A 13596-nucleotide genomic window follows, 5' to 3' on the forward strand; every position below is an offset into this window, starting at 1 on the left:
ACTATTTGAGCAGTACTGAATTATAGGCATTGCTACAAAAATGACCTTTGATGGGCTGAAATAGGATGTGCTGACTAATACAACACTCTTTACCAAACCACAGTCTCTAACCAGCACCCCTGCATGCACCTGGGTCTAACTCACCTAGAAGGAATCATTACTTGCCCTTGGCATGTAGTTTAACTTCAAAGTAATTCTGCTCGTATGTGTGCTGTTAATAGCAGGCAAGTGCTGAAGAACAAGTACTACTACTAATAATAATAATAATTTCATTGATTTAAAATTATCACAAAGTCTACTTTTCCAACTTTCAAAGATAATAATAATATTAATTATTTCTTGTTTACACAGTCAGACAGGTGTTATTGACTGGTTTGTTTTATCCAGACATCGAGTCCTTCCCAAGGACCTGGGATGGCTGAATTTTATCATCAATACCCAGTACTCAATACCCAGTACTCAATACCCAATACTCAGTACCCAGAATGTTGGGGGCAATATGCTAAAATCATTGTAAACCGCTTAGAGAGCTCCGGCTATAGAGCGGTATATAAATGTAAGTGCTATTGCTATTGCTATACTGTTGGTTATTATAGATATCGTCGCAAAATATAGGCTGTTCCCAGTAAAGTTGCTTTTTGTAACTGGCTGATGGTGATTTCTGTGGCCCCTATGGTGTTGAGGTGCTCTTCAAGTTGTTTTGGAATTGCACCTAGTGTGCCAATTACCACTGGGATTATTTTGGTCTTTTTCTGCCACAGCCTTTCAATTTCTATTTGTAGATCTTTGTATTTGGTGATTTTTTGCTATTTCTTTTTCTTCTATTCTGCTATCCCCTGGTATTGCTATGTCGATTATTTTGACTTGTTTTTCTTTCTTCTCGACTACAGTTATATCTGGTGTATTGTGTGGCAGATGTTTGTCTGTTTGTAGTCGGAAGTCCCATAATATTTTTGCATCTTCATTTTCTACCACTTTTTCAATTCGATGGTCCCACCAATTTTTGGCTACAGGTAGCTTGTATTTTTTGCAGATGTTCCAGTGTATCATCCCTGCTACCTTGTCATGCCTTTCTTTGTAGTCAGTCTGTGCGATCTTTTTACAACAGCTGATTAAGTGGTCCATGGTTTCATCTGCTTCTTTACAAAGGCAGCACTTGCTGTTTGTTGTTGACTTTTCAACTTTTGCTCTTATTGCATTTGTTCTTAGTGCCTGTTCTTGTGCAGCCAGTATTAAATCCTCTGTTTGTTTCTTCAAATTGCCATTCTTAAGCCATTGCCAGGTCTTGGTGATGTCTGATTTTCCACATATATTGTGCAAATATTGACCGTGCAGTGGCTTTTTTTCCATTTTTCTACTCAGTTCTTTACTTGTTCTTTCTTGTAGGCCTGCTTTGTTTCATTGGTGTTGAATAGTTTCTCGTTATTGACCGTTTTAAGTGCATCTTCTTCACTGTCCTTGATATATTCTTCAAGGCCTCTTTTCTCCTCCTCTACTGTTTGATGGACTTGCAGCATTCCTCTTCCACCTGAGCTGCGAGGGAGGTATAGCCTATCTACATCACTGTGGGGGTGCAGAGCATGATTGATGGTCATGATTTTCCTGGTCTTACGATCTAGCGTCTCTAGCTCTGCCTGGGTCTAGTCTATTATTCCTGCAGTGTATCTGATAACAGGTATAGCCCAGGTGTTTATGGCTTGTATGGTGTTCCCACCATTGAGTTTGGACTTTAGGATTTTTCTAATTCTCTTGATGTATTCACTTCCAATTTTTCTTTTAACTCCAGCGTGTGCAATGTTATCAGCCTGGAGAATGCCCAAGTATTTGTAATGTTCTTTCTCTTCCAGGTTCTTGATCTTGCTTCCATTGGGCAGTTCTATTCCTTCCGTTTTTGTTATTTTCCCTCTGTTCATTATTAATGCAGCACGCATGTCTAGTCCAAACTCCATTGCTATATCGCTACTGAATATACGGACAGTGTTTAGCAGTGATTCAAATTTCTGACTGGGACTTTCCATACAACTTCAGATCGTCCATGTACAGCAGATGGTTGATTTTACTTGATGTTTTAGATGTATCCAAGGCCTGTTCTGTTTAGTATTTGTGAAAGTGGAATCATGGCGATTACAAACAACAGAGGGAATAGTGAGTCCCCTTGGAAAATGCCTCTTCTAATGCTAACCTGTCCAAGTGTCTCACCATTGATTGTTAACTGTGTACTCCACATGCTCATTGCTTTTTAAATAAATATCTGAATGTTTTTGCTGACACCAGTTGTTTCTAAACATTTTAGTATCCATGTGTGAGGCAATGAGTTGAAGCCTTTCTTGTAGTCAATCCATGCAACACTTAGATTTGTTTTTCTTCTCTTGCAATTTTCTGAAATCATTTTGTCAATCAGCAGCTGGTCTTTTGTGGCTCTGGTGTTCAGGCAATTTCCTTTCTGTTCAACTGGAAGCTGCTTAACAATAATAAGTGTTGCATTACTTCATCTGCTATTATTCCCGTTAATAATTTGAACAGGGTTGGCAGGCGGGTTATCGGTCTATAATTACTTGGAACTGCACCTTTTGCTGGGTCTTTCATGATGAGATGAGTTTTCCCAGTTGTTAGCCATTGTTCAATATCACCTCCTTGCAAAATGTGATTGAACTGTTTTGATAGTTGTTTATGAAGGCTTGTTAGGTGTTTAAGCCAAAAGCCATGCAGTTGATCGTCGCCTGGTGCAGTCCAATTTTTTAATTTTCGTTGCTCTTTCACTTATTAATTCTGGTGTTATTATTAGATCTTGCATTTGTTGGTTACATTTTTTGACCTCTTTTACCCAGCCTGCTTTTTTATTATAATCTATTGGATTGTCCCATAATTTCCCCCAGAATTGCACTGCTTCTTCTTTATTTGGTGTTTCTACCTTTCTTGCAGTTTCTCCTTATATGCTTTGGTAGAAACATCTCTGATTCAACTAGAATTGGAGATTCTGCCTACATTGTGTAATTCTGGCTTCGTATCTGCTAATCTTCTTTGACACTGCTGTTATTTGCTGTTTTATTATTTCCAGGACTTCTCTAATTTTCCTTGAATCTAGGTGGTATTTTTGGATCAGATACTGTTTAGTGTTTTCATTCTTCATTATATTATTATTATTATCATCATCATCATCATCATCATCATCATCATCATCATTTTGATTTCTATACTGCCCTTCCAAAAATGGCTCAGGGCGGTTTACACAGAGATCCCTGTCCCCAAAGGGCTCACATCTAAAAAGCAACATCAGATAGACACCAGCAACAGTCACTGGAGGTACTGTGCTGGGGGTGGATAGGGCCAGTTACTCTTCCCCTGCTAATAAAGAGAATCACCATGTTAAAAGGTGCCTCTTTGCCAAGTTAGCAGGGGTCAATAATATTTCTCTCTCCAGAAATAATTGTACAATAGCTTAATATCGAGCCAGTAGTATGTTCTCATTTTACTTGAGAATTTATGTGTTTCATTTATATACTGGCCACATCGCAGTAAAAAATAAACTCATTTAATTTACTAACATAAAACCTATTTAAAAAACATTAAAACCACTTAAATATTAATAAAAGCCAAGCCGAAAAGGTGTGTCTTCAAGACTCTAGAAAAGCCTCCAGTGTTGACAAACCTCTTATTCCCACAGGCAACATGTTCTACAACCTAGCCCATCCAATCCTCTAGCCTTGCGGTAGGCAATGACACGCTTAAATATAAAAATGACTAGATAGGGTAGCATCCACAGTGATGCTTGCAGGAGGCCCTTTTGCAGTTGTGGTGCTCTGAAAAGTTTTAACTGCTAGCAAAAGAGCACCCAAATGCATGTTGCACAATGAATTCCCCATTTGTACATGCATGGGCTTTTATAACAGGTTGTACAAGGAGTTGCCTATTTGTGCACATATAGATAGGCTTGTACCAGAGGCTGCACTAGCACAGGAATTACTCTGGGTTAATTTCTTAATGCTGTGACCATGCACTGCATTGTTACACTAGTGCAACATCATTTATGCTAGCACAAAACTAGTCTGGATGCTGCTGGTTGGTATAATGTGGTGAAGATTCACTCATCCTTGCTCTTCAGCCTGGTCATTGCAAATGAAAAGATCTGACCTTTCCAGAAGCTTATGGGGCTTTGAATTTCCAATGCTGAATTCACATTTTTACTGGATGAACTGAGTGTGTGTCAGGTATCAGAGGTCGATTTGGATACTTGAAAAATCCTGCACCAAGAAATGCAGAGTTGTGCAGCCTACACCTATATCCGGCCATTATACTCATATCTGCCTTGCTTCCATCCTGTAACTCAAGAACAATTTCATGGAGTTCCCAAACAGTCAGATATCTAGGCACTGACTGGACCCAAACTGAGATCCTAAGGCCCCTAATGGCACAACGGGAAAATGACTTGATAATCAAGCCAGATGTTGCTGTTTTGAATCCCTGCTGGTATGTTTCCCAGACTATGGGAAACACCTAAATCGGTCAGCAGCGATATAGGAAGATGCTGAAAGGCATCATCTCATATTGCACAGGAGATGGCAATGGTAAATCCCTCCTGCAGTCTACCAAAGACAACCACAGGGCTCTGGTCACCAGGAGTCAACATCAACTCAACGACACACTCTACTTTACTTACTGAGATCCTAAGAGTGCTGAATTGGACACCAGCTGCCAAATACTATTCTTGCACAAAATGTAGCTAGGGTTGTGCCACATGCAGAACTTTAATACTTCGATAGAGTACCAGAACATCATCTCTAACAGTTGACAGTGGGCTGCTTTAATTTAAAGTAAGACCTGTAGAAACCCAGTTTTCTGTAACCAGCCTGCTTCATCCATCTGGATGCTTCTGCACTTCAAAATCGTGAGTCGCATGTTAACTTAGAATTGGGGGAAAGACTTGAAGATTTGCACTTCTTGATGTGACTTTGTTCTTAATATGAAAAGTAGGACTAGTTGAGATCAGAGTCAGTGGGAAGTGCCTTGTCTGTCCACATCTGTTTTGATTGCACTGATATGGTAGCAGTTGCACTTCCATTAAATGTCTGTTGTTGAGCTTGGATCTGTTACTATAGAATCCCATTCCTAAATTCTTCCTGGTCACTAGATATTTAAAAAGCCACTGATGTGTTTACCATCCAAGGCAACTTAAGTGATACAGATAGTATTCTTGCATCATTGCCTTTAAACTCAAAGCCGAGAAGTGAGGTGCTCTTCCGAACAAGTCTGCAATTCTCTAATCTCACTCGTAATGAATATGTGGACACTTAATAAAATGTAGTCAAATTGCTAGCTTTCCTGGTTGCAGTGCTAGCTTCTAGTATACGATGGCAAGAGTTTTCATTATTGCTTATACAGTACAGTACTTCCAAACAGTGTTCACTGTTACACTTACTGTTACTGGTTCAAGAATGCTCTTGTATAGAATTTGGTTTCCCCCCCCTAAAAGCCATTCAGCATAGCTGCAGCTAACAAACATTTATCAGTTATATCAGACACTCAGTTGTCTCCTCTGCAATAAGGTCTTAAACATAAGTCAGAATTAGTGCTATGTCTACAATGAGTGTGTAAAAGACGTGCAGTGGAGCAAAGTAACAGAATACTCCAGTTCCTTTTGATTGTTTCCAGATACATAAAACTAACCACGGTTCAAATATTTACATACTTGGTCCTTATGAAAATTTAAAAAGCTGTTGCAATTGGAAAGGAATCATGACTAATATGTAAATATTTGTGTACTGACTCATGTTTCTTATATAAAAACTGTTGCTTGACTGTCCAGTTTGGGTAATCTGTTCTCTTTCTGCCTAGTGTTTTGATTATAGTAACTTAGTGTTCTAACTAATACTGTTAGCTGCCCTGGAAGTTGGTGTTAGGTTTTTATGGGAGGATATCAACAGTTTTGAAGGTTTTCTTATAGGGTGGGGGGTGCAACCCTAATATTTCATTCAGATGCACTATAAAGCCATAGTTTGGTGGTAAGGTACACAAACATCAAAGTAATGTGCGTTCTCCCTTCATGCATATTTCTCTATCTGCTTCATAGTTCTTGGCAAACCATAGTTTGCTGAGTTCATATGAAACTGCAATTAGTTTGTTGAAAACCAGGAAGCCAGAGCTGAAATTTTGGTGTCTGAAGGAAGGAGAATGTGTGTGAGTCAGAGGCTTGTGCCTACCCCTTGTAATGCCAAACTGGTTTGGTGGTGGTGTGTCCAAATATACAAAGTGTACCTAAGGAAGAACTATTGAAACCTCTTGTTCAGCTTGCATGTTAGGTGCAAGATTATTTCTGTAATGCACATGTATAAGACAAGTCTGTGTTTAGCTGCATATGTGCCACTATGAATGAGGGTTTTGAGATGAGTAGGGAGCAACTTTTGTGAAGAATTGGGATTCCTTTTCTGTCTCTTTGGGCTGACCTCATATTTTCCATTTCTAGGAGGTAAAGAACAGCTGCAGCCAGAAGGTCAAGAAGACTTGCGAGAAGTACTTAAAAAAACACTGGAGTTCTGTTTATCTAGGTGAGAATGACAGGACTTAACTAATAGTGAATACTCTTGATATATTTGCTTTTACCTGAATAGTAACGATGAAATAAACCATGCATTTATTTCCTGCATTAATGTTTAGCTTTGAAACTATGTTGTGGTCTTGGGGTTGCTTGGAAATGTATGGCTGGAAGGGGAACAGATATGGGAGGCTCATACCTTGAAAACTAGAAGACAGCTTGGGGGGAAATGGAGCGGGGGGATTCCCTGCAGAGTAAACCTGTGTAAAGATTGCAAACAATGATCAAGTCCTAAACTAAAGTTTAGTTTGCTCAGCTTGTCCAAAATCTAAACATTAAAATATACCCAAATGGCAGCTTTTTAAAGCTGCTGTTCATTTGGTAAAGAGATACATGGGTTATCTGTTTGCATTAAGATTGTTTTCAGCATTTCAAGAAAAAAGGAAGCATTCTAAATAGATTTGTTGATTGGTGAGGGGATATGACTTAGTGGTAGGGCATGTACTTTTCATACAGAAGCCCCCAGGTTCAATCCCTGGCATATCCAGGTAGAGGTTTTTTCCAGCCCTCTCTGAAACATTGGAGAACCATGGCCAGTCAGTGTAGGCAATACTGAGCAAGGTGGACAACCCCTGGCGCAATAGAAGGTGCAGCTTGTCATCTGCATTAGGAAGTAATGTTTGGCACTGGTACATTTTACACATGGTGATCATTGAAATGTGTAGTGCTAAGCTGTTAGAAACCTTGAAGTTAACTATGTTCATGGTGAATTAACTAACGCTCAAATACTCTCATGGACCTCTTATCACTTGTACATATTGCCATTAAATTATTGTCTGCAATGACATGTACCATGATTTAAGCCAAGCCTGTACAACTTGAGATCTACACAGCTGGTAATTGACCATAATAAAATTTCATTCATTCACTTGAGATATACCAAGCAGATGACAACCCACTACCCATATATTGCAGCCTATGAAGTATTCAATAAACCTTATTTTGTTTTCTGTCTGGGATAAAAACAGATTGCATCCAAGTTGTGAAGGCCTCTCTAACCCAAAATCATGGTCTTATACATAAGAAACAAGGATGCTAAGAGTTCTTCATTGGCAACTGCTATCTATATGCTTGCACACAAAACAAAAGAAGTTGAAGTGCATGCAAGAACATAGGCTAAATCATAAAAAAAACTGCAGCTTTTACACTTCCATGAACAGAAAAATGGTTTGTAGTAAAAATGTCTCCTCTTCTTCCACCAGAGAGAATCTTGCCAGTGACATGTACCTTATATCTCAGATGGACAGTGATCAGTATGTGCCAATAATGACAGTAGCTAACCTTGATCACGTCAAGAAGCTGAGCACCGATATGGATTTGATTGTTGAAGTGCTACGATGTAAGTGACTGACCATCTTGTTGGAAGCACAGCTCATAAATTCAGCTTTTATACAAATTGTGAATACATGGGTTTATTTATTTTAGTCCATTTATATACTGCCCTTCCTAAAGGGTGGTTTATATTAAAATAAAAAAGCATTTAAACCAGATCAAAACTCAACAAAATTAAAACTAGATATCATTAAAACCAGGCTAAAAAGTTGGGTCTTTAAGGCTCAAGGAAGATAATCCAGGCCTCCAAGGAAGACAATCCTTTTTAATCGATAGGGAGTGTGTTCCACAACCTAGGGATGACAATTGAGAAGGCCCGATCCCAGGTTGCCACCAGATGGACCCCTCCTGATTATCTTAATGAGTGGTGGGGATCTTGTAGAGAAAGGCATTCTCTCAGGTAACCCAGACTAAGCCACTCAGGCCTTTAAAGGTAATAACCAGCACTTTTTACTTTGCCTGGAAACTTATCGGCAGCCAGTGCAACTGTTTAAAAACATAATGTGATCTCCCCAGGATACCCCAGAGACCAATCTGGCTGCTGCATTTTGGAGTAACTGAAGTTTCCAAACTACATACAAAGACAGCTCTACATAGAGCACATTGCAGTAGTCCAACCTGGAGGTTACCAGCTGCTGTATGACTGTTTTCAGGTCATTCTCCTGAAGGGATGAGCGGAGTTGTCAAATCAGTCATAGCTGGTAAAAAGGGCTCCTGGCCAGAGCATCAACCTGAGATGCCAGGGTGAGGCCCAGGTCCAAGAGCACTCCCAGGCTATGAACCTGTTCTTTTTTGGGGAGTGTAACCTCGTCCAGAACAGGAAGCTCTATTCCATCTTGCAGATCATGTCCCTTAGCAATGTCTTGCTTGGTTTCAGCTTGTTTATTATCCCTCATCCAATCCATTACTGCCTGTAGGCAGGAATTTAAGTGGCTAATGCTATTTCCTGATATTGATGACAAAGAGAAATAAAGTTGGGTGTTGTCATATATTCCTTTATTACTGGTGTGTTCCATAAAGAATTTGAGAACTGGGCTTGTGGGATGGTAGTGTAAAGTTCTTGGAGTAGAGTTACATTGAAAGTGGGGGAAATGTAGAAAAAGTCACCAGTATTAAATATCCACTGTAATAGCAAAAAAAGCATGTGGAGACACATTTCCAAAGAATCTTTGGTATAAAGCAGATGTATAAAAGAAACTAGTGGGCCCGGGCACAGAGCATCTGCGCCTCTAGCTGGACACAGCTGTTCCCCGCCGTCTCGGGGACTGGGGGCAGGGCCAGCCGTGCCGCTGCCGCCAGCTCCCTCCGCCTCACCCCCCCCACCATGCCGCCTCCTCCTCCTCCCTCCACACCCCCCTAGAGTGCCGCTGTGGGCGGGTGGCTGGACCGAGAGTGCCACCGCGGGCGGCCGGGCCCACCACCTTGCCTCCAGTGTGGCCGGGCCCGCCACCTTGCCTCCGCAGCCGCCCGGCCAGGCAATTCTCCTGGGTGTGCCAGGACCAATCAGGTGCCCCCGCAGCCCAGCCAATCAGCTGGGCTACCGGGACGCACGTTCTAAAGGCACACCCAGGAGAATTATATATATAGATGCTTCTTTCCAAAAAATAATGAAAACCAATGAAAGTCCTCATTGGATAATCTAAATAAGACAAAGGCTGAATTGGAGGTTGCAGCTGAATATATATGGAATGTGTAATATCCAGAGGCTTTCTGGGGTTGGTTTTGAATGATTAAGTTTGATGTCAAGCACATATTACATATTACCTGCAAACCTGTTCAGTATTAAGTAGATCAAATCTGAGGTCATTCTGATCATGGGTAGAGTCTCCTTATTTGAATGCACAAACTTCAACGACTTTTAGTTGTTAGTTATTATTAGTCGTTATAATTCTCAGTTTTTAGCATTTAAAATGCCTTTTAATTTGAAACTTAATTCTGATTGTGGTTTTAGCCTGGCCTTTTAACTTGTTTACTTAATTTATTTTATTAGTTGTGATCCTCCCCGAGCAGTAGTGTACTGGAGGGGCGGGGCATAAATATTTTAAATAAATAAAATAAATCAATATGGGGCATGCTGGGATGTTCAGGCTTCCGTTGCTTTTCATTCATTCATTCAATTTCTATACTGCCCTTCCAAAAATGGCTCAGGGCTTGGCTTGGCAACTGTGACACCACCATCTAGCAGGCCTGATAAGCCCCCTGGAGCAGAAGAGAGCAGGGCCTGTCCCTACAGCTGAGCAGCAATTCTCCCTCTCCAGTATTGGGAGGAAAACCTGGGGGCAGTTTGGCATGGCCTTTCAAGGTGCATGAAGTGCCTTAGCCATGCGAGCAAACTGCTACCACCACCTTGCTTTCCTGCGTTTGGGGGGGGGGGGGAAGTGTTGAGGGACTGGTTCAGAGCAGCCTAGCTGAGCAGTGGCTGTGCACCCCGCCCCTCTTGTTCCTGCTGAAGACGCTGCTTGGTCATGGCTGGCTGGAATGTTTTGGCCAAGGAAGCCCCTGCTCTGTCCTGCTCACCCCTACTCGGGAAAGGGAGGTTCAGGAGGTAATTTCACCAATGCTCTGGCAGCATTCTAGACACCTGAGCAGGCTCAGGGGCTTGCTTAGCAGGAATGGAGAAACGACCACCATTTTAGCCTCACAACTGCGGCCAAGCCAAAATGTTGGAGCCCTGCTTAGCTGATTCCCTTTTGCAGACATAGTATTGGAAAGAGTAGTGTTTGAGTGTACAATGTTTTTTTTTCAAACAGGAAAGCATGGCAAAGAAGAAAATAGGATTTCCCCACAAAAAGCACCATTAAGATTTGTGCAAAATGCTCTAGGGGTCATACTGGCCACCCATATAAGGGAATGAGAAATTCTTCCCTAGTAGATGACATGTCTGAGATTATTGGCATGATGCATCTTCCAGGCATTTTTTTTTTTTTTTTAAAGGTCTCACTGAGTTATGCTGGGCAGATCTGTCACACTAGTAGATCTGCTGTTATCAAGCAAGTAAACTAATTTGTGATTTGATTAAGGGTCGTTCTGTTAATTGGATGTTAAGAGTGTCCAGCATAAAAGAAAACTACTGAATTTGCTGTACTTAAGTGACAGTATCTTGTGTATTTTCTCAGCATTGCCTTTAGTCCAAGTGGATGAGAAGGGTGAAAAGGTCAGGCCAAATCAGAATCGCTGCATTGTGATTTTACGTGAAGTACCTGAATCTACACCTATTGAAGTAAGTGCTTTGAACATCAGCAAATGTGAGTGAGAAGGTGTGACATAATGGGGGCGACTCTAGGCTTTCCTGGGATCTACCCTCAGTAGAGAAATATCTCAGATCCCAATCTAGGAGCATGCCGCTCCTTTGAGGTAGGCTGCCAGCAGTTGAAGACTGATCTAAAGCCACTGAACCGGTTTAGACACAACTCCCAACAACCTAGAACTATCTAGCTTGGAACTTACAGGCACTGTACAGCCGGAGTCCACAAATCCCAGCTCTAGACAATGATATATTACTCTGAAAACAACTCAACAGTAGCAAATGATCTTACGAGGCACATGGGGAAGAATTTTGCAAGTAACACTCCAGAACCTGTTAAATCGGACTGAAGCCACTTCTAAGTATATGAACTTTATTAAGAAATAAGGCTTGCACACAGAATAAGGAATTGGGGGAAATTAGGTAGAAACTGGAAGTAAAGAAAGGCACACAGGAATTCAAAAGAAAATATGAAAGCATTAACTAACTGACTAGCACTGAGTTTTACCTTAGTCTGTCAATAGGCAAGTCCTTGGTTAATCTCTACAGCTTCTTCACTGGAACACAGCATTTGCAGATGGAAAAGGGTGAACACTGGCCAGGCCTTTGTCCGCTAGCTTTAAAGCCATGAGGGAGGGGGTGAGCTGAGCCCAGGCAGGTGTGGGTTTCACACTTGTCCATAGATCAAAGAGTATGCTAATTTCCTCCGCTTTGGGTGGTGAGATGCAAAATGGCCCTATCTCCTGTGTCAGATAAGATTAGGGAATTGTTGAAGGGAGGGTCTGTTAGATGTTCTGGAGTGATGCTCTCACTTCAAGATGATAGAGGTCTACATTTGTCACATTTCTCTCCCCTCAGTTTCAGATCAGGGTGCTGTTCTCTTCTAAACATGACCATCTGAATAGGAAACTCAGTCTTTCTAACCATCTCGGTCCACTAACTAAAAGAATATATACATATACACCAGCTAGCTACAATTGGCAATCACTAGGAATACAAAATATACACATGGTGTGGAGCTGCAAATTCTTTCAAAACAATGATTTATAAATTTTCTATATAAATGAGCAAAGAAACATTTAACTAAACAAAGAAAAATAATTCAATATAGCACAGAAAATGTAGATAAATCAAGAAAGGCAACAAATATTCCAAAGTAGAAAGCTCTGAAATCGTCTTGGCTGAAAAGCCCTAACAGACATGGCTATTTGACTCCAAAAGTGAGGTTTAGAGTTCAAAGGTTTTCATGTTCAGGTCCCTAAAAACTTAGACCATCTCTGATCAAGGCTCATCAAAAGTAAGTCATTGTCCATTTCCAGCATCTTTGGGTGGTAGTAAGCAAAAAGGCCCTCAGGCATTCATGCAGAGATTCTGGCCCAAAATAAAAAAAAACCCTTAAGCTTAGCAGACTAGTGTTGTAGATAAAAGTCAACTTGAGCATACACAGAGTGCTAAAATGGTTAGTCACCAAAAATTCTATAGTACTAGCTGGGCCAGGCACAGAGCATCTGTGCCTCTAGTTTACCACCGCTCTCCCCCCCCACACACACACACACGCCGTTTCCCCCTGTCCACCCACTGGCCACTACTGTCATTTGTTTTCTTCCCGCCTAGCCGCCGCCTTCCTCCCACCCGCCCCTGCTGTTTTCTCTGCCTGCCCACTGGCTGGCTGGCAACACCATTCACCACTGCCACCATTTTTCCATGGCCCGGCTGTCGCCATTTTCTTCCCTCCCTCCCGTCCCCATCGCTATCCATGAGCTGCTCATGAACTCTTGCGAGAGCTGCCACACACGGGATTAGCGACAGGTATGCCTAAGAGAAATATATATATATGTATGTGTGTGACTCCTGGAGCCCACAGAGCCCTGTGGATTTCTTTTGGTAAAATATAGGAGGGGTTTAGCATTGCCTCCTCCTGCACAGTATGAGATGAGGCCTTTCAGCATCTTCCTATATCTCTGCTGCCTGATATAGGTGTTTCCCATAGTCTGGGAAAGATAGCATTGGGGATTCGAAGTGGCAACCTTCTGCTTGTTAGTCAAGCATTTCCCCGCTGCACCACTTAAGGTGACATACAGGCATTAGCAAGCAAATATAAAACAATTTGACTTTTTTAGCAGAGCAGCAAATTGTTGATGGAAGTTGACTTTCATTTGTAGCTTCTCAGCATCCTTTCAGACTGTAAATGCAGCAGAAGCAGACACAAGAATAGCACAGATATGGAACAATTCAGAATTAGTTGCTCTCTGCTGGATAATCTTATCCCAGAACAGGGTAGTTCTCTTAGGAGCTTCTCCTGCACACCTGAAAAAGCAAAGCAAGGTTGCCAAGGCAGAGCTAAGTGAGTTAGTTTGATGGTTTAGGCTTACATTGGCAACAAGAACAGATAAAAGCCTACATTCAGAAAGCTTAACATTCACATAAGGAG

General features: G+C 41.4%; 1 protein-coding gene across 6 annotated transcripts in view; it reads left to right on the forward strand.

The window, feature by feature from the left end:
- LARP4B (La ribonucleoprotein 4B) overlaps positions 1 to 13596 on the forward strand; it is a 91920-nt gene that overhangs the window by 50400 nt on the left and 27924 nt on the right. For all 6 annotated transcript variants that reach the window (XM_053262457.1, XM_053262456.1, XM_053262458.1 and 3 more), the window contains 3 exons: positions 6461 to 6542; positions 7792 to 7928; positions 11038 to 11141. In XM_053262457.1, the coding sequence (XP_053118432.1) occupies positions 6461 to 6542; positions 7792 to 7928; positions 11038 to 11141 (323 nt within the window). The remainder of the gene's footprint in view (positions 1 to 6460; positions 6543 to 7791; positions 7929 to 11037; positions 11142 to 13596) is intronic.

Source organism: Hemicordylus capensis, chromosome 6 (genome assembly GCF_027244095.1).
Source record: "Hemicordylus capensis ecotype Gifberg chromosome 6, rHemCap1.1.pri, whole genome shotgun sequence".
In the NCBI taxonomy this organism is placed as follows: Eukaryota; Metazoa; Chordata; class Lepidosauria; order Squamata; family Cordylidae; genus Hemicordylus; species Hemicordylus capensis.